The sequence below is a fragment of the Anopheles ziemanni genome, chromosome 3 (assembly GCF_943734765.1).
Source record: "Anopheles ziemanni chromosome 3, idAnoZiCoDA_A2_x.2, whole genome shotgun sequence".
NCBI classification, from domain to species: domain Eukaryota; kingdom Metazoa; phylum Arthropoda; class Insecta; order Diptera; family Culicidae; genus Anopheles; species Anopheles ziemanni.
In genome coordinates, this window is record NC_080706.1 from 15,366,310 (window position 1) to 15,393,701 (window position 27,392).

Genomic DNA, 27,392 nt, shown 5'->3' on the forward strand with positions numbered 1-27,392 from the left:
CATTTGATTCCAACCCCACGTGCTCCAGCGTGTCTGGTTGGCAGCATTTTGTGGAAACTTTCTTTCTGCTATTTACTACGCAATGACGTCCATCGTTACATTTGCTTAAGAACACACTCTCGGCGTTTTCTATAAATATACAGTCACGTCGGTGGATTGTTCACCGCATCGCATCATTTTCGGTCTATGCAAATTAACGCGAATATCCACGACCGTCATACGGTATTTTTTTCTTTCCTTGCTGTTCTTCGCGCATTACGCGCTTGTGACAAAACCCGTTACATTCCCAAACCAAACGAACATTATGGCATAGCATTTTATACAACTTTTATTTCTGCAGTTGCATACGATATCCGTTGTTAAAGAATAAAAATATAAAATGTTATAACATTTTTGAAAAAAAGTTTTGCCGATGTTTGTATATGATGTTTTGTTTTATTATTCACATAAACATATCAAAACTCTCTCTCTCTTTCCTTGCATCGAATTGGCGATTAAGCATTACTTGCTTACGATGCCCGCATGGTTCAGTTGCCCTTGAACGTAGTCTGTGGCCATCTGCTTTACCCGTCGCACGCTGTCGCGATTACCGTGTTTCTCCTCAAAGTTAACGTACTTTGTGTAGAGTGTCTTCATGTTTTTCATCGGCAGACGCTGCACGACGGCGCGCTCCAGTATTTGGCGCGCATTCTCCACCAGCTCGTCTTTCACCAGCATGTCCACGTACTGTGACCAGATGTCCGTACGCTTCGGGTACGAGGTGAGGATCTGCTCGAACAGCAGATGCGCTTCGTCGCGGTTCCCGTGGCGATTGTGGAGGAAGGCAAACTTAACTATCAAAGGAATATCTGCGAACGAGCAGGAAACAAGTTAGAGGAACTCCCGCATCGGCTGGCGAAAAATAAGGGGTACGATGAATACTACTTACGATCCCTGTTCGGCAGCGACTTGAGCGCTTGACTAAGCAACGGTTTTGCTTTGCCAATCTGTCCAATGCGGTACCACGCATCCGCCGCTAGGTACCACATGTCGTTCTGCTTGCGGAACTTTTTCTGCAGCAGTTCCAGCAGCTCCCGCACTTCCGTGTGCTTGTTACAGTCGATCAGAATGTCCAACACCCGCGAATACACCTTGAACGCATCGTTGTATTGAATCGCCTCCTGCAGGACCTCCTTGAAGCTGTCTACCGTCTCGTAGCGTATCTCCAGATTGAGTAGCGCCATCCACACGTTCAGTAGTTCCGCTTCCTCGCGGAAGTTTATTGTCTTCAGTGCCTTCCGCGCTACCGCCCGCGCTTTGTCCAGCTCGGCTGACTCCATGTGGAATGCCATGTAGCGAATCCACAGCATGCTGTTGTTGGGCTGCGCCAGTACCAACCGCTCGAACTGATCGGGCGTGTGCGGATCGGTAGAAGGATTCGCTAGCTCTTCCTCAATCTTTCGCAGGCGTTCCTCCTCTAGTTTTATGATCTCGAAGCGTTCCTTTGCGGTTAGCCGCTTTTTGGAAACGACCTTCTGCTCATCGTCACTGTTTTCGTCTTCGCTGGAATCAGATTGTGGTTGCTTGTAAACAGGCGTACTGTCCCAGAAGTTTGTTGTACCGGGGAGTCTTTTACCGTCCCTGCGGTTAGAAGATGCTTTCCGTTTTGTGGCAGCCTTCCCCTCCGTTTGAATGTCCGTTGCGGCACCATCCAACTGTTCAATCGCAAACAAATCGGAGTCACACCCATCGAGTTGATCAATAGTTGGAAATGATGGCGATTTCTTCTGCTTCTTCTTTTTCTTATTCAACTTTACAAGCGTGTTGACTTTTTTCTCGTTCTTTTCAAGGGATGCCATTTGATTTAATGTTTTCTTGCCATTTGTTTTCCCTTTTTTGTTCTGTTTGTCCAGCGAAGGTAGTTGTTTTTTTGCATTAACAGATTTTTTCTTTTTTATAGGTTTTGTTTTCGATTTAGCATCACTTTGGGCTAACTTTTTACCACCGCTCTCCTCTGCTTCATCATCCTTCAAAACGGGTTTCTTATTTCCGGTTTGGATGTTAATTTTCAGTGGTTGTTTGGCGAAGGAATTGAATAACAATAAATCTTTTTTTTCCAAACCAACAAGAAACGGACCAAACTGTTTCGCCACGTGCACCGAGATTTTATCGGACGGCGGTTGCTGCTTTCGCATATCATTGTAGTGACATCGATTTGGAACCAGCAACGGTGGGAACTTATCTTGGGGACCGTTGGTGCAGCACACTTTTATGTAATCGTTTTGGAATAGCACATCGACACTTCGATATTGTATCGGCTGATCAGAAAAGTTCCATTGATTTTCAGTTCCGATTCGTTGAAGTATCGGTGGATCGATGCAAACGTGCAGAAGCTTTTGTTGCACATCAATCCACAACACACGACCGGGCACTCTATCTCCGACGTTGTATCGAATGGGAGCTTCTTGCATTGGCATTCTAGCTTTCATTGCAATACCTTTGGCGGTGCATTCCAAGTTTGATGGGTCGTGTACTCGAACGATCATTTCGCGTTCCTCGCTCACCTCCTCCACCGTACAGTCTACTATTTGGGCGATATTAAATTTTGCAAACGACATGCCCTCCTGCTTGAACCTAGGGATCGTAATTAAGACAAAAAAAAAAGAAATGGTTATTACTACCCGGCTCCAATGGAGTCAAAATTAATCTTTGCCACTTACCTTTCGACCAAACCGATCCATTCCTCCAAATAGTCTGTCATGTACAACAAAACACTTTCTATCCCCAGTTTGCAGACGTCGTTCAAACGGTAAGAGTGCACAAATCTGCTGCCCCACGATTCATGTTGAATTTCTTTTATTCCTACCATCATAATAGACCCATTGGGGACGTTCCGTTTGATGTCCTCTGGTAGACCAATTTTAAATCGATGTTCATAATCGATTAACAGTAAATTCATGTAGAGTTCGCTATTCTCCGTATAGCAGGATGCGCGCAGAATATCCCCCTTCTTCACCTGTTCAGCCAGGAATGGTTTGTACTGGAAGTAACGGACGTCACGAACACTGTATATTCCTTTACATAGCTTAACCGTGTTCAACTCTTGACCTTCTTTGAGTAGATTCAAGTACGGCAGTGCGTGCTCGTGGAAAACAGACAATAATTCCAGCGGTATTATGCCCTTCTGCTTGTTCGTTGTGTTCACAACTTCTACCTTAGTCGGATGAATGGCTGTAACGGTGACAGTCACCATTTCAATCCATTTCATGTTATCTGGCAAAGATAATATCAGCGTTTTGCTGGTTTTATCGTACTGGTGTACGGTGAATCGTTCGATGGATCCGCAACAAAGTTGGCGTAGTTTCTCTTCATTCTGTTTAGCTTCATATTTTTGTTGTGATTTGTACATTATTCCTCGCACGTCGTTGAAAAACGCCACGACGAAATGATCCGGCAGCTCTTCTACCACCAGACCGTCGAACGCTAGAGGTTTATCAGCGGCAGGCTGAATCTGAGACCAGAAGCGAAGAATTTTTGCATCTTTTCTCGTGAGCTTTACATGATTGGTAAAAGTTGAACTAGTAACGGCCATCAAGCGTATGGTTGCTCCTTCCTTGACGACTGTTTTGGGGTCTAGGTATTGTTTGGGGATGAAACCTTCTACATCACCCACGTTCACGTGCAGTCTACCATTTTCCATTTTTATTATCTTGCCAATATACTTCTGCCCGGCATTGATATCGTTTGAGGATTTCGTCTCCTCGCTAGCATTCTCCATTTTGTCGCACACAATGTACGATCGATCGAGCACATCATAGCGAATGACGTAAAGCGTGTGAACCGATCCCTCATGGTACTTGCCTGAAACAACGGTATCTTCGTAGTTACAGCCGGGCGCAAGACCTTTCACAATGATGCTCTTCGACAGAAAGGCTCGACGACAGTTGAGGAAGCGAAACCATACGCCGTATTTCGTAACGCTCACGACGTACGCTTTTTCAATAATGGATCCCTGTGGCATAGTTTTGCCGTCCGGTATCTTATTGCCCGTATACTGCACCATTGACACGAATACTTGCTTCGTCACGGGAAACACGTACAGCAAGGTCACATTCATTTGCTTGAACAAGGTGTAGTCTTCCGGTTTGCAGATTGGCGTTTTGAACATGTTCTGGTTCACAAACGCTGATACTGTATCGTCAAACAGCGTTCCACGAAGCCCATTGCGTACGGGCGGCCCCACGGTGAACGGAATAGTACAGCCCGGTACGAGCTGATCAATATTAACCATCCCAACATCCAACGTACGACGTTCGGATTCTTTGAACGCTCGCAGAATTAGCAACGCTCCTTGCTCGCTACGCTGAGTAACTTTTTGTACCGAACAGAAAAGGTTTTTCCCGATTGCGGTTGAATTGCCATTCAGGTTACCTTGCGGTAGAAAGGCACGCACGTTGCGAATGCCCGTTTCCATTGAATAACCATGATCTTCTTCTGCGGTGATTGTAGCTGCCAAGACTATTCCGGGGACGACCTGACTTGCGACGAACTCACTGTGCAAGTCGGTTGGGTTCAGGGAGCATATAGCTTTGCCCTTACATTTGCTCATTACTTTCACGTACAGCAGGTCTCCTTTACTGTAAAAATCGCTCAGTGGCTTACAGTTACGCGTTGTTCCTTTGCGCTGTTCCATATTTTTCAATTGCTCCGAATACACAACGGATACGGCCGAAATTGGCACTTCACCATGCAATCGGCCGGGCATTGTAATTTCCAGCGAGGTCTTTAAAACTCGGCTCACACACGCCAGCACCAGCATGCCTTCCTGTAACGTTCTGTAGGAAAGATTGTCCGCCCGAAGTGACTGCTCTATTTCTTCTTCTTCTTCTTCTTTCTCATTAAATATCGCTCGTCTGCGTTCTCTAGGACGAGGTTGTCTTTCCTTTTCGTCATCTTGTGTCCAAACACCATAATTCTGCAAACCAAAAAGCGGAACACAACACTTTTAAGGGATACCGATGCTTGTACGGCTAGCAACCCCTCTACTTACGTTATGCCTTTCACGTTTTCGCAATGGCCCATCGTCCTCCTCGGTTTCTACATTTCTTCCACGTGGAAAAGCAGGCTCAACAAACATGTTGTGTTTATTTGTAATATAATTTCTTCAATCTTTCACCAACAAGTACACGAACGAAAATAATTGCCGAAACCACAGGAAAACCGCATGGTTTTGATAAACGTCAAACGAGAGCCCGTCCAGTGTTGCCAGTCCCTCAACAGCTGTCAAAGTAGGTCCAGCAGAAACAACAACAAAAAGCACGTGCGCACTGCGGTGGTTTCACACTGTTTCGTGCCGTCTGTGACCACAGTCGTGTCTTCAATCAATTTTATCTTTTCACTCTGTTATCTGCATTGTCTCCTGTGTACCTTTTTTAAAATTTTACAACTTTTCCAAATCTATCAGCCAGATAGTTTAATCGAACAGAGTACAGGTTGCAACTGCTCAGCTGAATCAAACAAAGTGATTTTGGTGTACCATTGCTTGCCAGTAGTTCTAACGCTTCCCCCTTCCTGTCCGCAGCATTCATAGACGGGCCATGAGTGACGAAGATGGTATGTAGCTATCCCACCGGGTATGTCTGGGTTTGTAGCGGGTGATTAAAGTTGCTTTGTTTTATCTTTCATAAGATTGTCCCCCACTTTGCGAGATGGATACCGTTGACTCGAATGGGGAAGACGACGAATGGGAAGTCGCCGAAGAGCAAAACGAGCCGGTGAAATGTCTATTTTGCGACAGCATCTCACCCACTATGACCGTTGCAATACGGCACGCAAAACAGCAGCATGACTTTGATCTCGCCGGAGTACGCCGACGGTATCATTTAGACGAATACTCTTACATCAAGATGATCAACTATATCAGGAGGGAGAAACCAGGTGCGGAGCAGTTTAAGATTGTCCACGCCGGCAGCAGCCTTCCGTGGGCGGACGATCGCTACCTGAAGCCCGTCGAGAACGAAACATGGTTGATGTTTGATTTGGATGAGCTGGACGAGATAATGCTCAACAACGGAGGCAGCAATGGCGGGAATGGATCGTTGGGGGAAAAAGAGAACGGTGCCGACATTGGGGAAACGATGACGCTTACAACCGACCAGTATCGCAAACTGCAAGGAATTATCAATGACCTGACCGCTCAACTGCGGGAAAAGGAAAATCTCCTCCAGCACGCTGCCAGCAGTATGGAAAAAATGAAGCAAAGTTTTCGGAACATAATGGAAGAGCCAACGCCATCGAAGGAAAAAGTCAAAGGTGTTGGAGGTGACCAAAAGTTACAGCAGATTAAAAAGAAGCTCGAGCATTGCGTGAGCAGCGTGTCGGTAGATGACGACCAGGGATACTTCAACACATATTCTCACTTTGGCATCCATCATGATATGCTAAGCGTGAGTAGAAACTACGGGAACTGGGGAATTCGTAAGTGTTTACACGATTTTCCTTCCATTTTTAGGATGAAGTGCGCACTTCGAGCTATCGCGACGCGATTCTTCGCAATGCTGACATAATCAAGGACAAGGTTGTCCTGGATTTAGGCTGTGGTACAGCCATTCTGTCGATGTTTGCATCGAAGGCGGGAGCGAAAGAGGTCATATCGGTCGATCAGTCCGATATCATCTACCAGGCTATGGATATCGTACGCAGCAATGACATCGACAACATCCGATTCGTTAAGGGACGCCTCGAAGACACGGAACTACCCGTTGAAAAGGTAGACATCATCGTGTCGGAATGGATGGGTTACTTTTTGCTGTTCGAAGGCATGATGGATAGCGTAATCTATGCACGAAAACAGTATCTTAGAGAAGGTGGATTAATTCTACCAAATCGCTGCAACATTAGCATCGCCGGGTACGGCGATCTCGAGCGACACAACGAATTTATTGGATTCTGGAAGAACGTGTACGGGTTTGATATGTCGTGCATGAAGAAAGAAGTTCTCCGGGAAGCAACGGTAGAGGAGTGCAAGCCAGAGCACGTCATTACCAATGCGAACATCATTGCCAACTTCGACCTCATGGAGGTGGATGTTGATTGTCCAAACTTCAGCTACGAGTTTTCACTGAGCGTCAAAAGGGATTCGAATCTTACGGCGCTGGTTGGTTACTTTGACACATTCTTCGAGCTGCCGGAGCACATTGAATTTTCCACCTCACCGTACACACGACCAACGCACTGGAAGCAAACCATTTTCTACCTAGAGGAACCGGTCCCGGTGAGCGAGGGACAATCAATCGTCGGAAAGTTCATCTGCCGTCGCGACCCGAAAGACGTGCGATCGTTGTTTATTACAATAGAGGTTTTGAATAAGGTTCTTAAGTATACACTAGACTAGCAGGTAGGAATACTGATTCTGATCAGTTAAAAAGCATGCAGCGTAAATTTAAATGGTAATCTACAGTCAACAAACGAAAACTGGTCAGGAAGGTATCCGAGAACGAAAACCCTGGACATGGATAATCAAGGATGCACATGAAAGCTTTAAATTTTCGAAGATATATATACAACAATTCTGTCGGTGCTTATACGTACTCATACATATATCTACCTAATTATGTTGTGACCAAACGGTTGGGAATCGTTTCTTGAAAAGGAAATACCAAATTTCGAGCTTCTCAAGTTACGGGAGTTTCTAGTAGATAACCGTCAAATACAGCTTTCATCCTATGAAGAAGGTAGCACCGAATGGTTGTGAAGCATAACAACGCAAACTACAGCTAAACTGTGAGTCATATAGGGCGAACAATGTAATTTTTGTGTTCTTAGTCATTTAAATCGCATTCCTAGAGCGGTAGCGTTGAAGAAAAACAACAAACCACGGAAAGATGGATTTGAACACATTTTTATACAGGCAACTTTTTACCTTACTTTCAGACCTTACGACCAACGGGAACATATTCAAAACCATTTATCATTTAACTTTACAACACATAAGCCACCTTCCAAATACTAATCAACCAACTGAGTAAGTCCAACTCCAGATAATAAGACAATCCTTTGGATCATAGAAGGTTACATCGGTTCGAGATTTGCCAGCGGTTGGATCCTCTACAGGACCATCTATGGCATACGATAGACGTTTGTTGAGAATCTAAAAACTATCATATTTCCCGAAAATAAAATTTAAAAAAAAGCACAATATACAGTACCAACGCACTCCACGTGTACAGGGTTCTTTGGAAAATCAAAGCTTTATTTTTTAAACAGTTAAACGCTTATGCTCCTTTAAGATCGAGGTGAGAATGGTAGTAAAAAGTGAAATGTATAATCATCTCTAAACGGAAGCAAAAAGCAACATAATTGGCTCACATTGATCTCAGAATGATGAGCTCTCTGCTGTCGTAGTCGATGGAAGACAAAACCAACTACGATTTATCGAAATAGATTATAGAAAGAATGCGGGAATTCAAAGTTACAGACTTAAAGGTAGGCATAGCTTAAGTCTGCATGTAACAAGAAAAGAATGTCCTACAGTACACGAAACTGTTAATTAAAATTAGAACGTTGCATAGGCAGTGTTGCTTGTTATGAAAAATAACAAAGCTAACCAAATCGATAAACTAAATTGTTGTTCAAGTTGTTTGCGTAACGCAAAGATTGCCAAGAGTAGCTTAGCATTAACTAAATCCTGTTTAAACGGTCTTATCGTCGGTTCACTGTCAGCGTTAAGCACATTTATATCAATCAAAAAGACAATTTCCATTTCGTTAAGACGCTTTTGCTAAAATTAGCAGCGACCTTATAGGATTGAAAGCATTTAAAAATTACTGCGGGTGCAAAGGTAACTCGTTTTGAAAAATGGCCATGCCAAGTGTAGTGTTGTTAGATACCCTGCAAAGGCAAATTTTGAAATTGAATAAAATATCAATGCTTATTAATTCTTGCAACTGTGGTACATACTATGTATTGCGCTTAGGTCATACCATTCTGAAGATGGTTTTAAACAGTTGATTTAAAACTACATTTTAAATAAAATTTTAAATAATGACAGCTGTTCCTAGGAAAAGACTTTTCTATTTCACCGGGAGTGACAAAGTATTTCCACCGGGGCTCAGTGCTGAAAGCCACAAAAAATCTGTCAACTCGTTCATTACGTCCGTGAACGCAGTTGAGTCCACATAGCTCCTCTTTGGTAAGCGAAATTTCAACACATTTTTCCGGTTGAAATGAAGAATTTTAGCTACCCGTAACACTTATGTTGCCTTCAAAAGCCCTACAATTATGCTGTAGTGAAGTAAGATGAAAGAAATGTATGTGATACGGGCCTAAAACGTAGTCATTTCTGTTGCAAGCTTCCACGTGGTGGAAACAAGATGGTGTCCGATGTATGACCGGAGTACTCACGAAAGTACATTTTTTTATCATTTTCAGTTCTTAAATTTCGGTTTCGAAGTCCCTATTATCACACTACGATGGGTAGGGAGAACAAAGAATCCTGGAAAGCCGGTTATTTCGTTAAAGTCGTGGTAAGTACAAATTCACTTGTGATGATGATGCGTTGTTGATCGTGTGTAAAATGTGTTCGGCAAATTGGCACTAAAATGATGATTAATCCTCGTAATATGCGTGCGGTCGGTTTCCTTGCTTGAATAAAGCTGAACCCAGGAAATGATGGCTGCACGATAAATGCTTCAACATTCACGTCTGAGCCATTTGCTGATTTTACAACGCAAGGATCTGTCAACATAACCTCAATCTTGGCTGCCGTATTAATTCTGTGGTTATTTGCTTTTTCTCTCCCTTATAGCAACTGCTCGACGAATACCCGAAATGTTTCATCGTCGGTGCCGACAATGTTGGTTCCCGGCAGATGCAAACAATTCGTATGTCGCTCCGCGGCTCGGCCGTTGTGCTGATGGGTAAGAATACCATGATGCGCAAGGCCATCCGTGGACATCTGGAGAACAACCAGAACCTGGAAAAGTTGCTCAACCACATCAAGGGCAACGTTGGCTTCGTGTTCACCAAGGGTGATCTGGCCGAGGTCCGTGACAAGCTGACCGAGAGCAAGGTGCGTGCTCCAGCTCGTGCCGGTGCTATCGCTCCGCTGCACGTCGTCATTCCGGCCCAGAACACTGGTCTCGGTCCGGAGAAGACCTCCTTCTTCCAGGCACTGTCGATCCCGACCAAGATTTCCAAGGGAACGATTGAAATCATCAACGATGTGCCCATCCTGAAGCCTGGAGATAAGGTCGGCGCTTCGGAAGCTACGCTTCTGAACATGCTGAACATTTCGCCGTTCTCGTACGGCCTGCAGATCCAGCAGGTGTACGATTCCGGTTCGATCTTCTCGCCGGACATCCTTGACATCAAGCCGGAGGATTTGCGCGCCAAGTTCCAGGCTGGAGTCGCCAATCTGGCCGCGGTGTCGCTCCAGATCGGATATCCGACGCTTGCTTCGGTCCCGCACAGCATTGCCAACGGTTTCCGCAACCTCCTGGCCATCGCTGCCGTTACCGAGGTTGAGTTCAAGGAAGCTGAAACGGTCAAGGAGTTCATCAAGGATCCGAGCAAGTTTGCCGCTGTTAGCGCTGCTGCCGCTCCTGCTGCTGCTTCGGCCGCCCCAGCTGCCAAGGTCGAGGAGAAGAAGGAAGAGTCCGAATCCGAGGATGATGATATGGGCTTCGGTCTGTTCGATTAATTTCGTCCGATCCGCTCTCCAAAAACCCCATATGACACAACGCCGGGCACCATCAACATCTTTGCCAGTATTGGTCATTGGGGGAGTAATGGTTGTTTTTCATCGTGGTTTCTGAGCTATATCTAATTTGGCACGGACCTGCTCGCTGCCGTATATACTCGCCAAGGCTGGGGACGGCCCTATGGTGACATACGGCGAATGATGTACGTACCAAAATACGTATTTTTCTTGAAACCCTGTTCAGATGAGAAGTAAATAAAATGGCACAAAAGCCACTGTTGATTCGCTAGGATCAGTAGTGGGACTAAAAAAATGCTTTCAAGTGCAACTCTAGTGTAAAATGAAAGAATTTCAGAAGGACAAAAAACTAGTTTAATTAAAGAGAACGACACAAATAATTTATTAAACTAAACTTTACGTAAACATTTCTGGCTACAAAAAACACAATCCGCAAATGCTCGTTGGTTCATGTTGAGAATCGTCTGGATGCAGTTCAAGACTATCACCTTGGCGCGTTCATAGACCTTCGACGCGAAGCACGGTTTACCGCAACCACAAAGCGGCGTTCGGTGCAGGGTTTCCAGCACGGTGAACGGAACACATGCTGGGTATGCGTATGGCAGCTTCTTGCTGATGACTACACGAGCTGCCAGCTGGAACAACGAGGACGGCTGCAAGTGTTGCGTTGCTTGTTCATCGGCCAACCGGAGATCCGGCACCGTTGCTTCATTTTCAAAAAGCTGGTTGTCCGAAAGATCCAACTTCTCCAGTCTCATCCGCCGCATGGTTTCCGGGATCCCATTGATGTGGTTCTTCGCCAGTGATATCACACGTAGCCGGTACAGTTTCCATATCGCAAAGGGAAGCTTTCGAATCGAATTGTTTTCGGCCGTTAGTGTAACCAACGATTGGGCGTACACGACGTTTATCGGCAGGTAGGATAATCCATTGTGAGATATATTGAGACTCTGGAGTGATGATTGAATATTTGACTCCAACAACCATTCCCAGCCATCATCGGATAGATTATTGCTCGATACATCTAGCTCAACCAATCGCAGCTGGCCAAGGCTCTTCGGAAGCGTTTTGATACAGTTGTTAGACAAGTTGAGTGATTGTAGCTTTTGTAGTAACAAAATTTGACTATCGAAGCGGGACAGTTGAACATCAGAGATTTGCAGGGACACCAACAGTCGGGAAAACCCCTTCAGCGGGTAGTCCTTACGATTACGGATCACGCACTTCGTGGACAGGACATTTTTAGAATTCAGAAACGACGTCTTTTTATTGTTGATCGTCAGACACGGTAATCGTAGCGCTGGTGGTTCCGAGGTGCTTTTTGTTGACGCCCCCGACTCACTAGGCCGCCCTCCGGTTAGCACCAGTTTAAGCACCTTCAAGAACGCCGTTAGTTGAATTTTATCACTTTTAATCTGCACATCGTGCTCGGGTACTATAAATGAAATGGTGGCCTTGCCTTCGTCGAGACACCGGGTGAATATTTTCGCAATGTTCTTGACTGCCCCGTATTTGGTGCCGGTTTTGTTGGCCGTCGTAATGAGCATGATCTTGGTCTCGTCTGACTTTTTCTCCGACCCCTTGCCGATCGCCAGTATCGTTTTGAGGAACACTCGTTTTCCACCGGGGACGTAACGATTGATGGTACATGTTTCACAGACTAGTTTCATCGTAAAACTCAAATCACTAAAACTGCTTTTATGCTAGAGTGAATGGCTAGGAAATTCATGTCAAACACGATTTGCGCCAAATTGTCCACAGCTGGTTCAGTCATTTTTCCAAACTTCAAAACCTACGTCAGGCAGTCATTTTTATCGTAAACAACGCAACACAGAAATTCCAGCGTTTGATTTAGTTTACTACGAACAAATTCAAGGGTTTTTGGAAACTGGCCAAAATGAAGCTAACTTTACCGCTACAGGGATACTTTGAATTGTTGAGACATCAACCAGGGGAACAAAAGTACGTCTGCATAAACTGTGGCCGGCCCGTGTCTGGATTGTATCGGAGGATCAGCTCAACAGTACTGAAAATTATAGACTGTGTACGTATGGAAATGAAAAGTTGCTCAGAATGTGTGGAAATATTTGTTGATTTTCTTTTTGTAGGAAAAATGCAACCAACCGGCAGATAAGTACATCGAATTTGAGGTTCTTATCATACTGATTGATTTGATACTGCTTTCAAAGCCTGCATATCGACACATTTTGTACAATTCCAATTGCAAGGTACGTTAAACCGAGTGGGCATTACAAGAACGGTGGCATACAAGATACGCATTATTTTTTTCCAGAACCTATGGAAAATAGGATGTATTCTCATTCTGTTGGAAGCTTATTGCTTCTGGACTGACTCATTCCGTGGTATCACAAGCATTAGCTATCGGTCGCATGTAAATGATCCGTTTCTTTCCGAAAAAGGATTCTACCTCTCGACGGTACACTTTCTAACCGGATTCGCTTTGCTGTTTGGATTCATTTACCTTTTTACTCGATTGTTGCATCGTGGTGTTCCTTTAGTGTCTGGTAATGGCACCAGCTACCCTTACATGCTGCTACACGGCGTCATTCTGGCCAGCATAGGGAAGTTTCTATTCATACCGATCATAATCTGGAGAGAGAATTCCACCGAAACTAGTATGGCCGTTCACATCGTGCTCGTCCTCGTGTACTTTGTGATATCGATCGTACAGATACATTCGGTTATAAGTGACTGTTCGCGATCGCGTTCCTGTTTAATTGTCCTTCTAGCGTTTATTGTAAAAGCATATTTCCTAACGAGGGTCAGTGGGCTTTTACAGGAGTTTGTCTAATAAATGGTGTATTATATTTGCGTTTCTACTTTCATTTTTAAGTACCCATGATCTTTTTCTGGATCCGATAAAACCGCGCTAATTGAGGCCAAACTATCCGCAAATGAAAGGGTTCGCTCTGTTCCGTCGATGAGGTTGTGGACCTCGAAAGCCTCTTCTCCTATCGTGGTTGCCTTTGAACCAACTATCACTATGAGAGGGTAACCAAGTTTTCGTGCATCCAGCAGCCGCTTTCCGATCGTGAGCTGATCGCGGTCGTCGACAATAATGTCTCCTTCACAACCTTTCACTGTTTGCAGGCTGTTATACATACGATGAACCCAGGGAGCGGCTGCAAGTTCTTCTTTGCTACCAGCCTTTGGCGTTATTATACACACACGGTAGGGTACTAGCGGAAGAGGCCATCGTATTTCCTTCTCACCCGATAGAACCTCTATACCAGCCGCAATCAGGCGTGTGACTCCAATTCCGTAGCACCCCATTTGCAGTGGCGCAGGTTTACCATTCGGATGTAGGCAAGTTGCCCCGAGAGCTTTCGTGTAACGGTCTTCCAGGATGAATGCATGTGCCACTTCGATCCCAGCTTGGCGTTCAAAGTCTTCCGACTTTCCGTTGCAAGTTTTGCACTGTTGGCTTAGATTTTCAAACAGTTCCGAATTTGAACGAACCCCACAGCGCACACATTGCACCAACTGGTCTTCGCCAACTTCACTGGGAAAGTGGTATTCATGAGACAACGAGCCTCCCATGGTGCCACAGTCACCGGAAACCTTAACAAATGGAACGCCTATTTTGGAAAACAACCGATCGTATGCTTCATTTACTTCCTCATATGTTTGCCGGCATTTGATTCGATCTACGTCAAACGTATACAGATCCTTCATAAGAAACTCTTTGGCTCGCATCAGCCCAAATCTTGGTTTCATTTCATCCCGAAATTTGGTTGAAATTTGATACAACCTAATTGGAAACTGACGGTAGCTGACCGGAGCGATTGCCGCCAAGAGAGCTGTAATTGATTCTTCGTGAGTCTGCAACCAATAAAAACAAACATATAACTCTATAGCTGTGACGAAATCTTTCATTTTCTACCAGAATCTACATACCGGGCCTAAGATGTGCATCTTTCCGTGCCGGTCGGTGGTTTGTAGAAGTTCCGTCGGTGGGCTGTTGGAGCTGTGTGCATCTCCTAAACGACCACTTTTCTTCCAAAGTTCTGCAGATGTTAACAAGGGAAGCGTTAGCTTTTGAGCGCCAATCGAGTGCATGTGAACATCAATAAGGTTGACTGCTTTTTCGACAGCCCGTTGCAGCAGAGGCAGTACGTGAAATGTACCATTGCCGGCCTGTCGGATCAGACCTTGTTCCAGCATCAGCTGAAATAAAGCGATTGTTATAGTTTGCGGTTTGTACAATAGATAGAACAGTATACCTTTTGACTCTTGGAAGTGATATCTTGATTTTTAACTGTTGCATTTTTCGGTATAATCAACGCAGGCTGGAAAATCTTGGATAACCTGTGCATCGTGTTAGCACTCGCGTAAACACAGTGCGCACCATAGAAAATACACAATGTAAACAAAAACAGTCTTGTTATGTCGCTTGTGAAGGATGGATTAAATTTTGTGGAAGAAAAATATTCTTCAGCAAAAGATCTTCGGGGAAAGGAAGACTTCAAATCATATTATTCATGTTGATAATTAAACCACCCACCTTATGGTCGATATTTCTTTCATTGGTGCATTTCTACAATTTACATCAACAAGCATCAATTACACTGTTGGTGTGTTGGCTATTTTATTTTGTAAAATAACACATCTTGGGTAAACAATAACAGCAGAAAAACAAAACGCAACCAACAGCGATTTTCGATCGACGAAAGGGATTTAGTGCCCCAAATGGAAATACAAATACTGTATCACGCTGGAACCGCATGACCTTCAGAACAGAACATTCAATGCATCTGAGGGGCTGGTCTAGTGTTGATGGCATCCAATAGTGTGGGTTTTCTGGTTGAAATTATGAGCAGTACTGCCGGGATAGTTGGTGGCATTGTAAGAACAAACTCGCTGCGATGTAGATGGGAATGTGTTCTGCGGGTTTATGTAAGTGAAACACTTTCCGCGAATGATTTATGTCGAATGCTCCTCTGGGGTGTACCCATCCATATCCGGCAAGGCGTTTCCCCATTCGCGGGCCATGATCAAGATCGTGTTTTGGTGCAGTTTCGGGCCAATCAGCGGATTCATCTGTGCCATATAGCAGCACAGCCAGCTGTTGGGAAAGATAGGAAAAGGCCCATTAACAATAATTGACGAGTAGCTTTTAAAGATCCACTACTCCTACTCCTACTTACAACAACCAGCAGGTAGCCGCTGTTAGTATCAGGACACACTGCACAATTCTGTGTGGAAAGAATGATTATCAATAATATTGGTCACGGGATTCCACCTTGAGTGAGGACTTACCCACGGTTCGGGCCCTTCGGAGCGACGATAGGCAGCACAATGCCAATCACACCGAAAATGGCGGAGAATATGATGATCGGTAGCGCGGATGCACCCATTGTAGACTTCTGCTGGTTGGATCTGGTCGATTTTTACCTTTAAATCGCGCTTTTGCTGACCCGATGGGACCGATCGATTTTCGTTGCTCGTACCAAGTCGAGTGAGCGATGAGAAAATATCACATGACAGCTTTGTTTTTCTTGTCGTCGGAAGGGAAGCAGTGACGTCATGTGGTGCGGGGTGTTTATTTCGCTGTGGCTGTCAAAAACGTGCCTCTCTGGTAGAGAGAACAGTCAAATTATGCCAGATGGGCATTGTTGATCAGTTTCAGTTCGGCAGTGAATCAGAGCGGAGGTTAGCAGTGCAGTTCCTGAAAGGGTTAGCGGAAAAGTAAGGTTACGGCACGACCGCGTGGTCACGCCGAGCTGGAGCTCAGGTCAGAAAAATCCTAGCTGCCGCACATCTCGTTCTGTTTGAGTCAATCAAGCGGACCACGAGTTCTTGTGTCCTGACAACGGAAGGAATTATCCCTCCCGTGGCCGGCGGGTGGACATATGGCTATTATTAGCCGGTCCTAAAGGACGAGCCCCTTCATAGGAGTTCGGACAGAGTCGGTACGCCTCTGATTACGAGTAAGGGAACAAACGTTCGACTTAGCGTAGGAGGATATACCCCGACTCGCATAGCGAAAGAAGAAGAAGAAGGCATTGTTGATGTCAACAAAAGTGGAAATGTTTGTTGACGCGGTCAGTGGAAGTAAAATACCGGAGAATGGAACCGATCAGTGATCGTACAATAATATCATCGTTGCGGACTGCTGCACATCGATTTGTGTTTGTAAAATACGGCTTTGCATATATTTCCTTCGCATAGAATGTGTCCCTCGTATGAAAAGGATTTGGTTGGGAAGAATAGAACACTCCACATTGGGCGATCATTCGCTTCCGTGGTTTGATGATCATCAAACGTGCGAAACAGGTCAACCACCGGTGTTGCAATGGGGAATAAATTATGTCCTATTAAGAATCACAAAAGCCAACAACAAACAGGAAGTGCTGATGCCACAAAAACGGAGCGAATGTCGTCGAACTACAACGATCGCCCTAGTTTACTTTCTTACAATTAGGCCTAATGGTCTCGAAATTGTGTATACGACGGGGCAAAGCAAAAGGTGTCAACTTTCACGGGTTTTCTTTCTGTTTTATCAATAGTATACTACTTGATGCAGAAAGAATAGTGCGCAGTACAAGGCAAACTAATAAACCTGTTGAGCTTTCGAATAAGATTATCTCCACTTCAAGTTCCCGTGGAGCGTGGATGCAGTTTCATTCATTGAAAATTACGCAATCGAATACTATAAATCAATGCTTGATCAGTCTATAAACTGATCGCACGTTGACCCGATGCGAGATCCACTGTGTGAGTGATCGTATGCAGAAACGGTGTGGCGCATTTTTACACGCGACCGGTCGCGAGACAACATCGTACGGAATTCCTTACTGAGCGGGGTAATAAGAAGTTTGGAAGCTGGTGGAGCGGAGACTACCGAGACCATACAAGACGTTTTGTTTACTTTTTTCTCCTTACAAGACGTCGTCGGACTAAAAGGATGAACGACGACAACGAAATATCCAGTTCCTCTCGCACCACCTGTGTTTGCCTTTGGATGCCTGCTGCACCAAACCGCGCGTCGCTTTCGCGATCCTTCCCTCGAACTCGATTCGGGACTATTTGTTACCAAACCAAAACGAGGGTCCAACGCGACGACGTTAGTATCGCTTGGGTCGTAGTGGCGAATGGATACAAGGAGTTCATCTTATTATAGAGATCGCGCCGCGGACAACGTGTTTTTGAAAGATTCGTAAACACTCACCGCGATTTTGTTCTAGAAATCGCTCTAAAAGAATTCATCCCGTTTAAAGCATAGTGATAGCAAAAAACGCAAAGCAAAAATTCGAATGATCTGGCTGCTGTGGTGGTGACGCACGAGCCACGGTGGCACAAACGATTTGGCGCGCGCAATTTACTCTTCAATGAGCACGCGGTCCATATTATTATTCCTTGTTGTTGTCCAAACTGTTTAAGTAATTAGAGTTAAAAGAAATTATACATAACCGTTAGACGTTCAGCGGTGGCGGAAAATAGTTTCGGTCCTTAGTAGTCACCCGAAGGCCACCCCGGTAAGTGATGGGAGGTTGCCATGCCGGCATGAGGTTCAAACGTGTTTAACTATTAGTGTGTACTCCTGAGCTTAGTTCGATAATTTTTCACAGTTATTTCATAGCAAGTGCAATAAAAGAAAGCTCAATTGGAATGCATGGAAAAGGTTGATAGAAGCAACAAACATGAGTTTCTATTAGAGGTACAAATGGTTCACGGTTAACCAGGCATTAGTCCTTGGCATCGATGAAGAATTTTACACGCCGTTACACCTTTACGCGATGGTCATTTTGTACAAGTGTATGACAAATTTATCCAACGACCGTGACCGATTATAAGGCAACTTTGTACAGAGAACTGATGAACTAAATACTCTAATCGTGCAGTTTGGAAGACGTGAAGTGAGACAAATCTCGTCGGTATTGATGTTTGTGTTATCTGGAAAGGGAGGCCTGTGTCAATATTTTGCCTCCCATGGAAGCCGTTTGCCAATGTGTCCGTTTCAAAAGTGCACGTGCTATCGTCGCCGGCTTTCCACATGGAGGGTTAACAAAGAGTTCTGTTTTAAAGTTCGTTTCGGGTTTGATAAATCGTTGTTGGGAAAGATGCAAGAAGTTCGATGATACATGCTGCTCCCCGTGTATGTGTTAAACAGTACTATTTTTTTTTCGCTAGCTTTGGACTCAATCTATTGGACACTGGATGTTCTCGAACGCAATAGTTTCATTCCTATGGACAACTATGAGAGTAAATCATGCATACACAAACCGACCTACCCTGATCTCAAGGTTAACGCAAACGAGAGGTCAAGACGTAGATGGTAGAGGATTTTTTTCTTTAACTTTTTTTCTATTCATCCCTAAACGTGTGCTGGTTCGATCTGGACTGGACTGGTTTTATGCGGACTCGATGTACACATTCTCATCCATCCCTGCGAGGGTGAGGTTATTGAAGGAGGTGTTTGAGCGATCGTTAGGCGATTGAACCATGAGGTCCAAAAAGGATTGAATACGAGCGCGAAATTCAAAAACCCCTCGCGTCTCCCGCAGAGCTCAAGGGGTTTGCTGTGAGGTATGAAAACAGTTCTGTGACGATGTTATCCCAGACCGGTTAAAGGATCGCAAAGAATATAAAAAAATTGAAAAAAAAAATTTAAAACAAGTTTTAGCTGAATCACGATCACAAGATCAATACACAAACGTGCGTCCATGGGACGTCACGCTACTTTCAATAGTCTGCCGGTCAGTAGGAGTTATGAGAATTCTTCAGACACGTTTTTCATACAATCTCTTCCACTCTCTACGCATCGGCCGGTTTTAGGCTCGTTTACGGTTCCTTTTTTGCATAACGATCGCAAACACAAGAAACATCATGGACAGAAGGATATAATTTACAATAAAACAACTTTCCTCGTGTCGAATCGATAACTGTATTACTTCTCGTTAAAAATGGTGGGTTTTTTACTACCTAAACAAGGAAACTGAACCGGAAAAAGATACTTCTGCTTACGTTCTTCTGGAGATTATTTTTGTTACATTTGAGTAGGAAATACTGATAACAAGATGTCTGGTTGCTACCATGGAAACCACACTTGTTTCCTTTTGGATTCTGTGTAATTAATGGTATTGTTGACGGGAGCAGCTTAACATCGGGTAGATAAAAGATGACGATACAACAGTAATAAAACTATCGCTATGTAAGTTGCATTTGTATCTTGCTTCTGTTTCATCGTCCAGAGATTTTTGTGACGAGGCACCTACTACTACCGTTGTCTGTAAATACTATGCAGTTGAATTATCCACTTTGCACTATAGTTGCAGTATGTTTTTTTAACTGAACCATTAGTCCATTACATGCCCTGGACTAGTGTAGAGTTACTAGAGTGTACTAGACTATCAAGTATTTTAGCTTTCAAACAGAGGTGTTTTTTCGTAATCTAACGACCATGTGTTTTTTCTAACGAAAGTTCTCCCTGCAAACAGCAATGATAATGGTTTTATTTTTTTTTAATTCTTTCCAGTTAGCACTGATCAACGAACGTAGTTTAACGCCTACTCCGCCATGGGTTTATCGCGAGTAGAACGGGTCCTACCGGGCACTCGATGGCTGCGAGGATACACTGGGGAGTTTATGGTAGCTGATTTGATCGCAGGTATTACCGTTGGATTGACAGTGCTTCCACAAGGACTCGCCTACGCGACACTTGCAGGACTAGAGCCACAGGTGAGAACTTGTTGTATGCGCGAATGTCCTTTTTCCTTTACAACCCACAACGTTTATTTCTTTCCACAGTATGGACTCTATTCAGCATTTGTCGGTGGAGTCGTGTATGCCCTTATGGGAGGTTGTCGGGAGGTTACCATTGGCCCCACCGCCCTACTGTCTCTCATGACCAGCCGCCACACGGGGTATGGAGGAAACTCCGGACCACAGTTGGCCATTCTGTTGTGCTTTTTGTCTGGCATAGTGGAGCTATTGATGGCCGTCCTACGGCTCGGGGCACTCGTAGATCTCATTTCCCTACCAGTGACGGTAGGATTTACCTCGGCCACGGCGCTGATTATTGGTGCATCGCAGCTGAAGGCGTTACTTGGAATTCGTGGTGGTTCTGGATCAGGATTTGCTAGCACCGTGCAAACAGTTATCGCAAACATCCCCGAAGCACGTGTTGCTGATAGTATACTTGGAATCGTCTCTATTGCTATCCTATTGGCGCTTAGGGTAAATCAAATGTTTGGACGAGACATTCATGTACCAAGGATAGTTTATTTAATGGCCTTCGTTTTTGTTTTACAGAAATTAAAGGACATCAAAACACCGCCGGATGCTACAGGAGGTCGAAAGGCTTTTGGACTCTTCTGTTGGCTGGTGGCAACGGCACGAAACGCGCTCGTTGTGCTGGTGACAAGTTTCATCGCATTCTATTTCGATAAGCGTGGGGAACGCCCGTTTATTCTCACCGGCACCGTGAAGAGTGGCATACCAGATTTCCAGCTGCCTCCCTTCAGCACCGTCCTACCGTCCGGTGGAGGTCCTAATGGCACCAGCCCATTGGAGCTCGGCTTTACCGGAATGATCGAGGAACTGGGTGCATCGATCGCACTGGTTCCAATCATAGCGGTGCTGGGAAATGTCGCTATCTCAAAAGCATTCGGTGGTAGCGGAATCAACCCGACGCGCGAACTCGTTGCCCTTTCGTTGAGCAACATTTGTGGATCTTTTTTCAGCTCATTTCCGGTCACGGGATCTTTCTCGCGCAGCGCCGTCAATCATGCGAGTGGCGTGAAAACTCCTATCGGAGGTATATACACGGGCGCGCTGGTGCTGTTGGCTTTGGGCGTCCTAACGCCTTACTTCCAATACATTCCGAAGGCTGCCCTCAGCGCGGTGATTATTTCTGCCGTCATATTTATGATCGAGTACGAAGTCATTCGACCACTATGGCGCTGTAGCAAGCGGGAGCTTATCCCGGGAGCAGTGACATTTGTGCTCAGTCTGATCGTGGGTGTGGAGCTGGGACTTCTCGCTGGCGTGCTGACCGATCTGGCGTTCGTAGTTTATCGAACTGCTCGTCCACTGCTGACGGTAACCGTGGCTAACACGGCAGTCGGGATGGAGTACATTCTTATTCGTCCAAATCATAGCCTTATCTACTTTCCTGCCGTCGAATGGGTACGCAACGTTACGTCGAAGGCGATCAAACAGCACGGTAACATACCGGTCGTGTTTGATTGTCGATTAGTGAACGGTAAGGTTCAAGGAACACACCAAGGATTGTACATGTTCTACCTTTGAATTGGTTTGATATGCCTATTTCTCTCTTCATAGAATTCGATTATACTGCCGCAACGGGGCTGCAAATGTTGCGCAAGGAGCTGGAGAAAAAACAAATTCCCCTTATTGTGTACGGATCATCTAGCGAAGTTCGCAAGCTACTGCAGGAAACACTAAAAAGCAGTTTGCTTGAGGTAACAACCGACGACGAGCTGGAGACTCTACTCAGAGATATATCCACCGATGGAGGTAAGCATGAGCTGCGGGAAATCGCCGCACCACTTCTCACGACAGCATCTGAACGTTCGCCGTCCATTGTCGAAATAGACGATTCCTAAAAGTGTGCTTTGTTCCCGATGTTGTTTTGTCCTGTATTGTGTTGTTCCAATTATTAAGCTTTTTATAAATGTTTCGCAATGTAATCATCACATTTCATCGAAAAAATGTGTAGAAAAAGTTAGTTCCTCCGTGTTTAATGTATCTCGTCAATCGTTTATAGGTGTAAGATTATGAAACAAAAGTTTTGGACGTAAAAATCTACTTCACGAATGTACAAACCCATTGGCGACTGACAAAGAATTGAAGGAATTTATTTCAAACTTTTCCATGTAACAAGTATTGCTGAAATAAAAATATATGCATTTACCAAATGAAAGTCTTGTCTATCGCTTGTTGAACTATTTCAACCGATTCTTTGAAAAAATAATTTAAATCGGTTCTGAGTGCCGAAGCATTCAAGAGCTGTCAAACGTAAAGCTTCCATTATGAGTTCCATTAGCGAGCTTTTTCCAGTGTTCCAGTGTTCCAGTTTCGGAAAAAATTGTCCATCACTTTGCAGTACGATCTTGTCCGCAGCTCAAAGAGCAGGTAAAGAAGTTCTTCCAGACCGATTGTTTTAGTGTGGTAGTTTTGTGCAAATTATGTCGATAAAATCGTCTGCGCTTGATTGCTGGAACAGTGCTGGATGCTAATTGAGCGCAGTTTTCGTGCTTCAAACCTTGTTTTAGTCGCTGCAGTGCTTAACAAATTGGTGACGCACGGGCTTCCACGTGACATAAGATCATGAATCCTGCGGGTCATAATCTCTGTCCCACCCTAGTCCAGCAGTAATTTACGCTACATTTACCATCCGCACGACAGCGGGAAGTGTGAATTGCGATAATATTGGCATATCAGTGCGTGGACAATCACGCCGGGTGTGAATGTTCTGCCTTTTCCCCGCCGCCAACCTACCCTTCTGGCTTAGCTTTACCTCGAGCAAATTAGTTTACAGTCATGAGTAAGATACTTAGGACATTGAACGAGCTTTCCGAATGGTGGTTATATAACAAGGTTGACGACTTCACCGTTAAGCTAGGTAGTTTTAAAAAATATCGTTTTGAATCGTTGTATGGCCTAGTAGGCCGGTGGATGGATGTTTTTCTCATTCCATTCTACCAATCCAATTAGTGAAAAGTACTTACGAGCAGCAGAAGTCACGCAATTTAAACTTATAAAGTTACTATTTTATGTAACCCGTTGAACACATCATCCAGTTCTAAACGTTTTCGCTTTATCTTATCGCAAAAAGTCTCGTCGGTGGCTTCGTGCCAACTTTTGCCGTGATGACAATCGATTCTAGCTCCAGCTGATGTCGTAATGTCTCACTGAAAAAGTTGGATCGATAAAGCAAACTTGTGAAAGAAGTCCTAATATAACCCGTTTCACATTCTTCTTTCTCGTTCGCCAGGAATCGCCAGCGTGGAACTAGGATAAGAGTTACCTTCCCAGATCCAAGCAGCAACGATCCATTCCAAAATGTTCACCGCTCTACTGGATGCCGCCCGGAACTCGCCCTTCCGCACACCGTTCACCCGCGTGCAGTGCGACGATGGTACCGTGGCACCGACCGAAAAGGCCGTAGTAACGGGCCGCTCGGTTCAGGCTGCGTCCACCCGCGAGGTCGAGTTCGGCTCGAACGAATTCTTTGGCCTGTGCGCGGTCGGTGGTATCCTGTCGTGCGGTATCACGCACACGGCTGTCGTACCGCTCGATCTGGTCAAGTGCCGGCTGCAGGTCGACCAGGCCAAGTACAAGAATCTTTTCCACGGATTCAAGGTCACCATCGCTGAGGAGGGTGCTCGCGGTCTAGCCAAGGGATGGGCGCCGACCTTCTTCGGCTACTCGGCACAGGTAAGTCGCGCATTGACGATAAGAAAAAGTAGCAGGGGGAGTGGGAGGGGGGGGGGGGGGGGGAATCTATCTTTTCGGCTTATCGTTTTTGTCCATCCTCACGTGAGACATAATTGTTAGCGTCACTGCCTTGACCTTCGGATCAGGGTTGGCCTCGTCTGTTTTAGAAAGAATTTAGAACTTTTCTGATAATGAATCCTCAATGCAAAAGCATCAGAACCGTCGAACAAGTCACGAACCCGAAAGTTATGCGAAAATGCATCTCTCATGGTGATTTCTCGTACGGAATCGGTTCCAATAACTGAGTAATTGAGGTGGCCTTGAATCTACTGGGTCGTTCCGTAGAAACCCGCCATGGGCGCTTACGTAATGGCATGAGTATAGTAGCACTGCGTACAACCTAGTATGCTTGCGCGCTGTGTGTAGTTTGCAAAACGCGCTTCGGGAGGGGTAGTTCAATACATTTATGCATGTGGGTTGCACTTATGCCATTTTTAGATATAAACAACGAATAAGCTGAGGTCATACTACGTAAAACCTTTCTATAGGTTTAAATTAAAACAAATCGAAATGCTACTTATCTTAATCGTTAAGTTTGTCTTGTATAAAGTTGTACCAATTAAGTAATAATAAAATGTTTGTTGTAAACAGTTAATGGTCACCGTACCATTGGAAATTTCATATTTTGATTAATGAAATGTTATTATGTTTCTATTCTAGGGAGCTTTCAAGTTCGGACTGTACGAAGTGTTCAAAATTCAGTATGCTAACATGATCGGTGAAGAGAATGCGTACCTCTACCGCACATGGGTATACTTGGGCGCTTCGGCATCCGCTGAATTCTTCGCCGACATTGCCCTGGCTCCGCTAGAAGCCGCCAAGGTGAAGATCCAGACCATGCCCGGTTACGCCAACACCATGCGCCAGGCCATGCCGAAGATGATGGGCGAGGAAGGCATTACCGCTTTCTACAAGGGTCTCGTGCCACTGTGGTGCCGTCAAATCCCGTACACCATGATGAAGTTTGCCTGCTTCGAGAAGACGGTCGAACTGCTGTACAAGTATGTATCTCTACGCAGATCAAGTACAACTCTGAATTAATGCTAATCGCGATGTGCTTCCGCTTTGTTTTGTGCTCCTTTCCCCGCAGAAATGTGGTTCCGAAGCCTCGCGACCAGTGCACGAAGGGTGAGCAGCTGCTGGTCACATTCGCCGCCGGTTATATTGCCGGTGTGTTCTGTGCCGTAGTATCGCATCCGGCCGATGTGGTCGTGTCGAAGCTGAACCAGGCCAAGGGATCGTCCGCCTTCGACGTTGCCAAGCAGCTCGGATTCATGGGAATGTGGAACGGTCTGACGCCGCGTATCATCATGATCGGTACCCTGACTGCCCTGCAGTGGTTCATCTACGACGGTGTAAAGGTCGCCCTCTCCATTCCCCGCCCGCCCCCACCAGAGATGCCGGAGTCGCTCAAAAAGAAGCTAAACGTTGAATAATTCCCCCGGAAGCAGGATAATAGCCGTGAAGTGGTGCTGATGGTGATGGTGGTGCAGTTTTTTCGTGTGCTCAGCAGTGCAGAAGGGGCAGCGTTTTGATCGGCCGGTGTACCCACCGGATGTTGTATGCGTGCGTGTGTTGTTGCGAATGCGAATCAAGTGTTGTAAGAGTGCAGTTGAACAAAAATAATGTTGCCTGCAGTGAACTGTTGATATTTGACCCGAAGCAATGCATGAAAATGATGAAATGTATGTGAAAAGATCAGGGTATGCGGTTGAAAATAGCAAATAAGTTTTTATGTATGTGACACGGGCAGCATGGCAGGAAAGAAAACAGCCTAACACGGGTAGCTTGCGCCACGTGCTGCTCCTGAGCACTTCCAACGCACAGCTGTGCGTCATTCAACATCATCATCTGCATCGCGAATAAAATCCCTAACCGTGTGAATTGCGATACGATTAGTAAACATACACCTCTTTCGTGTGTGCGTGTTATTTATGCTGTGTGAGAAATGTCCTGCTGTTGTTCTCGGTTGTGTTTTGCTTTTAGCTATGGGTTGAGATTTTCCTTCTGCGAGACGGAAGGGTTTTCACTCGCTGGTGTGACGTCATCATTAGAAATGGTAGATTTTCGCTCTCTTAGTTGAATGGAAGGTGAGGAATGCGCGCGCAAACGTAGCTCCGCCACGACGAGGACAGCCCCAACTAATGTAGTGTTGTAATGAAACTGATGCCGGGTCTGTTACTGAAGGGTTTGTTGGCCAGATGTGGTATAATTCTTTGCATTTTTCTGCTTACGCGAAACTCGCTCACTCACTTCTCTATCTTTCTCTCCTCCGAAGGTTAATCCCACAGATCTGCTCTCCCGTGAACATCGTGAAAACGCAAACCCACACTCCCTGCTCACGGGCTTTCCCCGGGAGGTGGAAAGTGTAAAGCCAATACCAACAAGAGGAAATCCACGGCTTCGCTCGTGTGTTGACCGAAGTTCGAGGAGCACACGCAAACGTACACGTTTTTCACGGACCGGATGCATAGCAGGCAACATTGGACTAGCCTCACCTCAACTAACTAGACCGCGGCTCAGAGCGACCGTAGCACAGAAAGATCTCGCATCGCAGAAGGCGACGGACAAGAAGGTAATGCACAAATCTACTAAGCGCGTTGGATCGTCTAGTGTGAAACTGTGAGGAAAATATCGAGCAAACGTTCTGGTGCAAGACGAAACGGAGTAGAACTGTACGAATACGAGTTTAGACAGAATCGCTTGTTTAGAATTTATTTTGCTTGCTTTGAAAGATATCATAGTGCAATCAACTGGTGGAAAAAATGTGTCTAATATGTGATGTATGGTCAGGAAATCGATATTATATCGCTTGAAACCAAGTTCGTATAATTGGATCGATCATTTGTTTGGTGTTTGCGAGCATACGCAGGACGAACGGTCAATGAAAAGTATTCCATCGCAGCAGACCGAGCACCAAGTTATGTAACACGTGGAAAAGTTTGTACAGCGTATAGCGAAGACAGCATACCAATGGATGTATCATCCCGGGCACAGTAATTCTAATGTAGTGAAAACGCCTTTTAATTAACTTTAGTTTAGATTCTGAGACCATGACCTAATGATTGCAATCAACTTACGTTGAGAGGTTTGTAGAGCATGACGTAGAGTCAATGCTGACTGTGATTGTCGTCTTGGATGGAGATAATTTTAGCTACGGTTCAATTTCTTAATAGACACCAGCGCCAAACCGGGGTGGGGAAGAGAAAGG

General features: G+C 45.1%; 9 protein-coding genes across 9 annotated transcripts; 5 read left to right on the forward strand and 4 right to left on the reverse strand.

Annotated features, from left to right (window-relative positions):
* Nucleotides 1-425: 425 nt before the first annotated feature.
* On the reverse strand, nt 426-5,183 carry LOC131284195 (protein RRP5 homolog). Its single transcript, XM_058313049.1, has 5 exons — nt 5,030-5,183; nt 2,700-4,954; nt 1,982-2,613; nt 929-1,897; nt 426-848 (listed from the first exon to the last, which is right to left on the reverse strand). The coding sequence occupies exons 1-5, from the start codon at nt 5,114-5,116 to the stop codon at nt 502-504; spliced, it is 4,290 nt and encodes a 1,429-aa protein (XP_058169032.1). The 5' UTR covers nt 5,117-5,183; the 3' UTR covers nt 426-501.
* Nucleotides 5,184-5,538: 355 nt separating this feature from the next.
* LOC131289878 (uncharacterized) lies at nt 5,539-8,146 on the forward strand. Its single transcript, XM_058319216.1, has 3 exons — nt 5,539-5,592; nt 5,668-6,425; nt 6,491-8,146. The coding sequence occupies exons 1-3, from the start codon at nt 5,577-5,579 to the stop codon at nt 7,370-7,372; spliced, it is 1,656 nt and encodes a 551-aa protein (XP_058175199.1). The 5' UTR covers nt 5,539-5,576; the 3' UTR covers nt 7,373-8,146.
* Nucleotides 8,147-9,148: 1,002 nt separating this feature from the next.
* On the forward strand, nt 9,149-10,693 carry LOC131289880 (large ribosomal subunit protein uL10). The gene is made up of 3 exons (XM_058319219.1): nt 9,149-9,169; nt 9,409-9,503; nt 9,785-10,693. The coding sequence occupies exons 2-3, from the start codon at nt 9,450-9,452 to the stop codon at nt 10,676-10,678; spliced, it is 948 nt and encodes a 315-aa protein (XP_058175202.1). The 5' UTR covers nt 9,149-9,169; nt 9,409-9,449; the 3' UTR covers nt 10,679-10,693.
* A 381-nt stretch (nt 10,694-11,074) lies between these two features.
* On the reverse strand, nt 11,075-12,533 carry LOC131286281 (leucine-rich repeat protein 1). Its single transcript, XM_058315213.1, has one exon. It carries the CDS (start codon nt 12,364-12,366, stop codon nt 11,086-11,088), a length of 1,281 nt encoding a protein of 426 aa, XP_058171196.1. The 5' UTR covers nt 12,367-12,533; the 3' UTR covers nt 11,075-11,085.
* Nucleotides 12,534-12,593: 60 nt separating this feature from the next.
* Nucleotides 12,594-13,534, forward strand: LOC131286443 (protein ARV1). Its single transcript, XM_058315390.1, has 3 exons — nt 12,594-12,740; nt 12,805-12,924; nt 12,990-13,534. Exons 1-3 carry the CDS (start codon nt 12,594-12,596, stop codon nt 13,506-13,508), a joined length of 786 nt encoding a protein of 261 aa, XP_058171373.1. The 3' UTR covers nt 13,509-13,534.
* LOC131286442 (probable proline--tRNA ligase, mitochondrial) lies at nt 13,434-15,054 on the reverse strand. Its single transcript, XM_058315389.1, has 3 exons — nt 14,941-15,054; nt 14,615-14,884; nt 13,434-14,539 (listed from the first exon to the last, which is right to left on the reverse strand). Exons 1-3 carry the CDS (start codon nt 15,031-15,033, stop codon nt 13,520-13,522), a joined length of 1,383 nt encoding a protein of 460 aa, XP_058171372.1. The 5' UTR covers nt 15,034-15,054; the 3' UTR covers nt 13,434-13,519.
* Nucleotides 15,055-15,544: 490 nt separating this feature from the next.
* Nucleotides 15,545-16,201, reverse strand: LOC131287346 (V-type proton ATPase subunit e 2-like). The gene is made up of 3 exons (XM_058316388.1): nt 15,977-16,201; nt 15,865-15,912; nt 15,545-15,782 (listed from the first exon to the last, which is right to left on the reverse strand). The coding sequence occupies exons 1-3, from the start codon at nt 16,072-16,074 to the stop codon at nt 15,641-15,643; spliced, it is 288 nt and encodes a 95-aa protein (XP_058172371.1). The 5' UTR covers nt 16,075-16,201; the 3' UTR covers nt 15,545-15,640.
* Nucleotides 16,202-20,212: 4,011 nt separating this feature from the next.
* On the forward strand, nt 20,213-22,570 carry LOC131286962 (sodium-independent sulfate anion transporter). The gene is made up of 4 exons (XM_058315972.1): nt 20,213-20,398; nt 20,468-20,896; nt 20,972-21,923; nt 22,004-22,570. The coding sequence occupies exons 1-4, from the start codon at nt 20,237-20,239 to the stop codon at nt 22,285-22,287; spliced, it is 1,827 nt and encodes a 608-aa protein (XP_058171955.1). The 5' UTR covers nt 20,213-20,236; the 3' UTR covers nt 22,288-22,570.
* Nucleotides 22,571-22,789: 219 nt separating this feature from the next.
* LOC131288337 (solute carrier family 25 member 3-like) lies at nt 22,790-26,088 on the forward strand. The gene is made up of 4 exons (XM_058317460.1): nt 22,790-22,816; nt 23,679-24,121; nt 24,842-25,182; nt 25,272-26,088. Exons 2-4 carry the CDS (start codon nt 23,747-23,749, stop codon nt 25,615-25,617), a joined length of 1,062 nt encoding a protein of 353 aa, XP_058173443.1. The 5' UTR covers nt 22,790-22,816; nt 23,679-23,746; the 3' UTR covers nt 25,618-26,088.
* Nucleotides 26,089-27,392: the final 1,304 nt, after the last annotated feature.

Coding starts and splice junctions, on each gene's coding strand:
- LOC131284195 (XM_058313049.1), bottom strand. CDS start 5,116: ATGTTTGTTGAGCCTGCTTTTCCACGTGGAAGAAATGTAGAAACCGAG. Junction 2,614..2,699: donor TGGATCGGTTTGGTCGAAAG/GTAAGTGGCAAA, acceptor TACGATCCCTAG/GTTCAAGCAGGAGGGCATGT. Junction 1,898..1,981: donor TGAAGCAGAGGAGAGCGGTG/GTAAAAAGTTAG, acceptor AAAAACAACTAC/CTTCGCTGGACAAACAGAAC.
- LOC131286442 (XM_058315389.1), bottom strand. CDS start 15,033: ATGCACAGGTTATCCAAGATTTTCCAGCCTGCGTTGATTATACCGAAA. Junction 14,885..14,940: donor TCACTTCCAAGAGTCAAAAG/GTATACTGTTCT, acceptor GCTTTATTTCAG/CTGATGCTGGAACAAGGTCT. Junction 14,540..14,614: donor AGATGCACATCTTAGGCCCG/GTATGTAGATTC, acceptor TATTGGTTGCAG/ACTCACGAAGAATCAATTAC.
- LOC131289878 (XM_058319216.1), top strand. Junction 6,426..6,490: donor TCCATCATGATATGCTAAGC/GTGAGTAGAAAC, acceptor TTCCATTTTTAG/GATGAAGTGCGCACTTCGAG.
- LOC131286281 (XM_058315213.1), bottom strand. CDS start 12,366: ATGAAACTAGTCTGTGAAACATGTACCATCAATCGTTACGTCCCCGGT.
- LOC131287346 (XM_058316388.1), bottom strand. CDS start 16,074: ATGGGTGCATCCGCGCTACCGATCATCATATTCTCCGCCATTTTCGGT. Junction 15,913..15,976: donor CCGAAGGGCCCGAACCGTGG/GTAAGTCCTCAC, acceptor CTTTCCACACAG/AATTGTGCAGTGTGTCCTGA. Junction 15,783..15,864: donor GCGGCTACCTGCTGGTTGTT/GTAAGTAGGAGT, acceptor CTTTCCCAACAG/CTGGCTGTGCTGCTATATGG.
- LOC131286962 (XM_058315972.1), top strand. CDS start 20,237: ATGGGTTTATCGCGAGTAGAACGGGTCCTACCGGGCACTCGATGGCTG. Junction 20,897..20,971: donor CTATCCTATTGGCGCTTAGG/GTAAATCAAATG, acceptor TTTGTTTTACAG/AAATTAAAGGACATCAAAAC. Junction 21,924..22,003: donor TGATTGTCGATTAGTGAACG/GTAAGGTTCAAG, acceptor CTCTCTTCATAG/AATTCGATTATACTGCCGCA.
- LOC131289880 (XM_058319219.1), top strand. CDS start 9,450: ATGGGTAGGGAGAACAAAGAATCCTGGAAAGCCGGTTATTTCGTTAAA. Junction 9,504..9,784: donor GTTATTTCGTTAAAGTCGTG/GTAAGTACAAAT, acceptor TCTCCCTTATAG/CAACTGCTCGACGAATACCC.
- LOC131286443 (XM_058315390.1), top strand. CDS start 12,594: ATGAAGCTAACTTTACCGCTACAGGGATACTTTGAATTGTTGAGACAT. Junction 12,741..12,804: donor TACTGAAAATTATAGACTGT/GTACGTATGGAA, acceptor TTCTTTTTGTAG/GAAAAATGCAACCAACCGGC. Junction 12,925..12,989: donor TGTACAATTCCAATTGCAAG/GTACGTTAAACC, acceptor ATTTTTTTCCAG/AACCTATGGAAAATAGGATG.
- LOC131288337 (XM_058317460.1), top strand. CDS start 23,747: ATGTTCACCGCTCTACTGGATGCCGCCCGGAACTCGCCCTTCCGCACA. Junction 24,122..24,841: donor TCTTCGGCTACTCGGCACAG/GTAAGTCGCGCA, acceptor TTTCTATTCTAG/GGAGCTTTCAAGTTCGGACT. Junction 25,183..25,271: donor ACGGTCGAACTGCTGTACAA/GTATGTATCTCT, acceptor CTTTCCCCGCAG/AAATGTGGTTCCGAAGCCTC.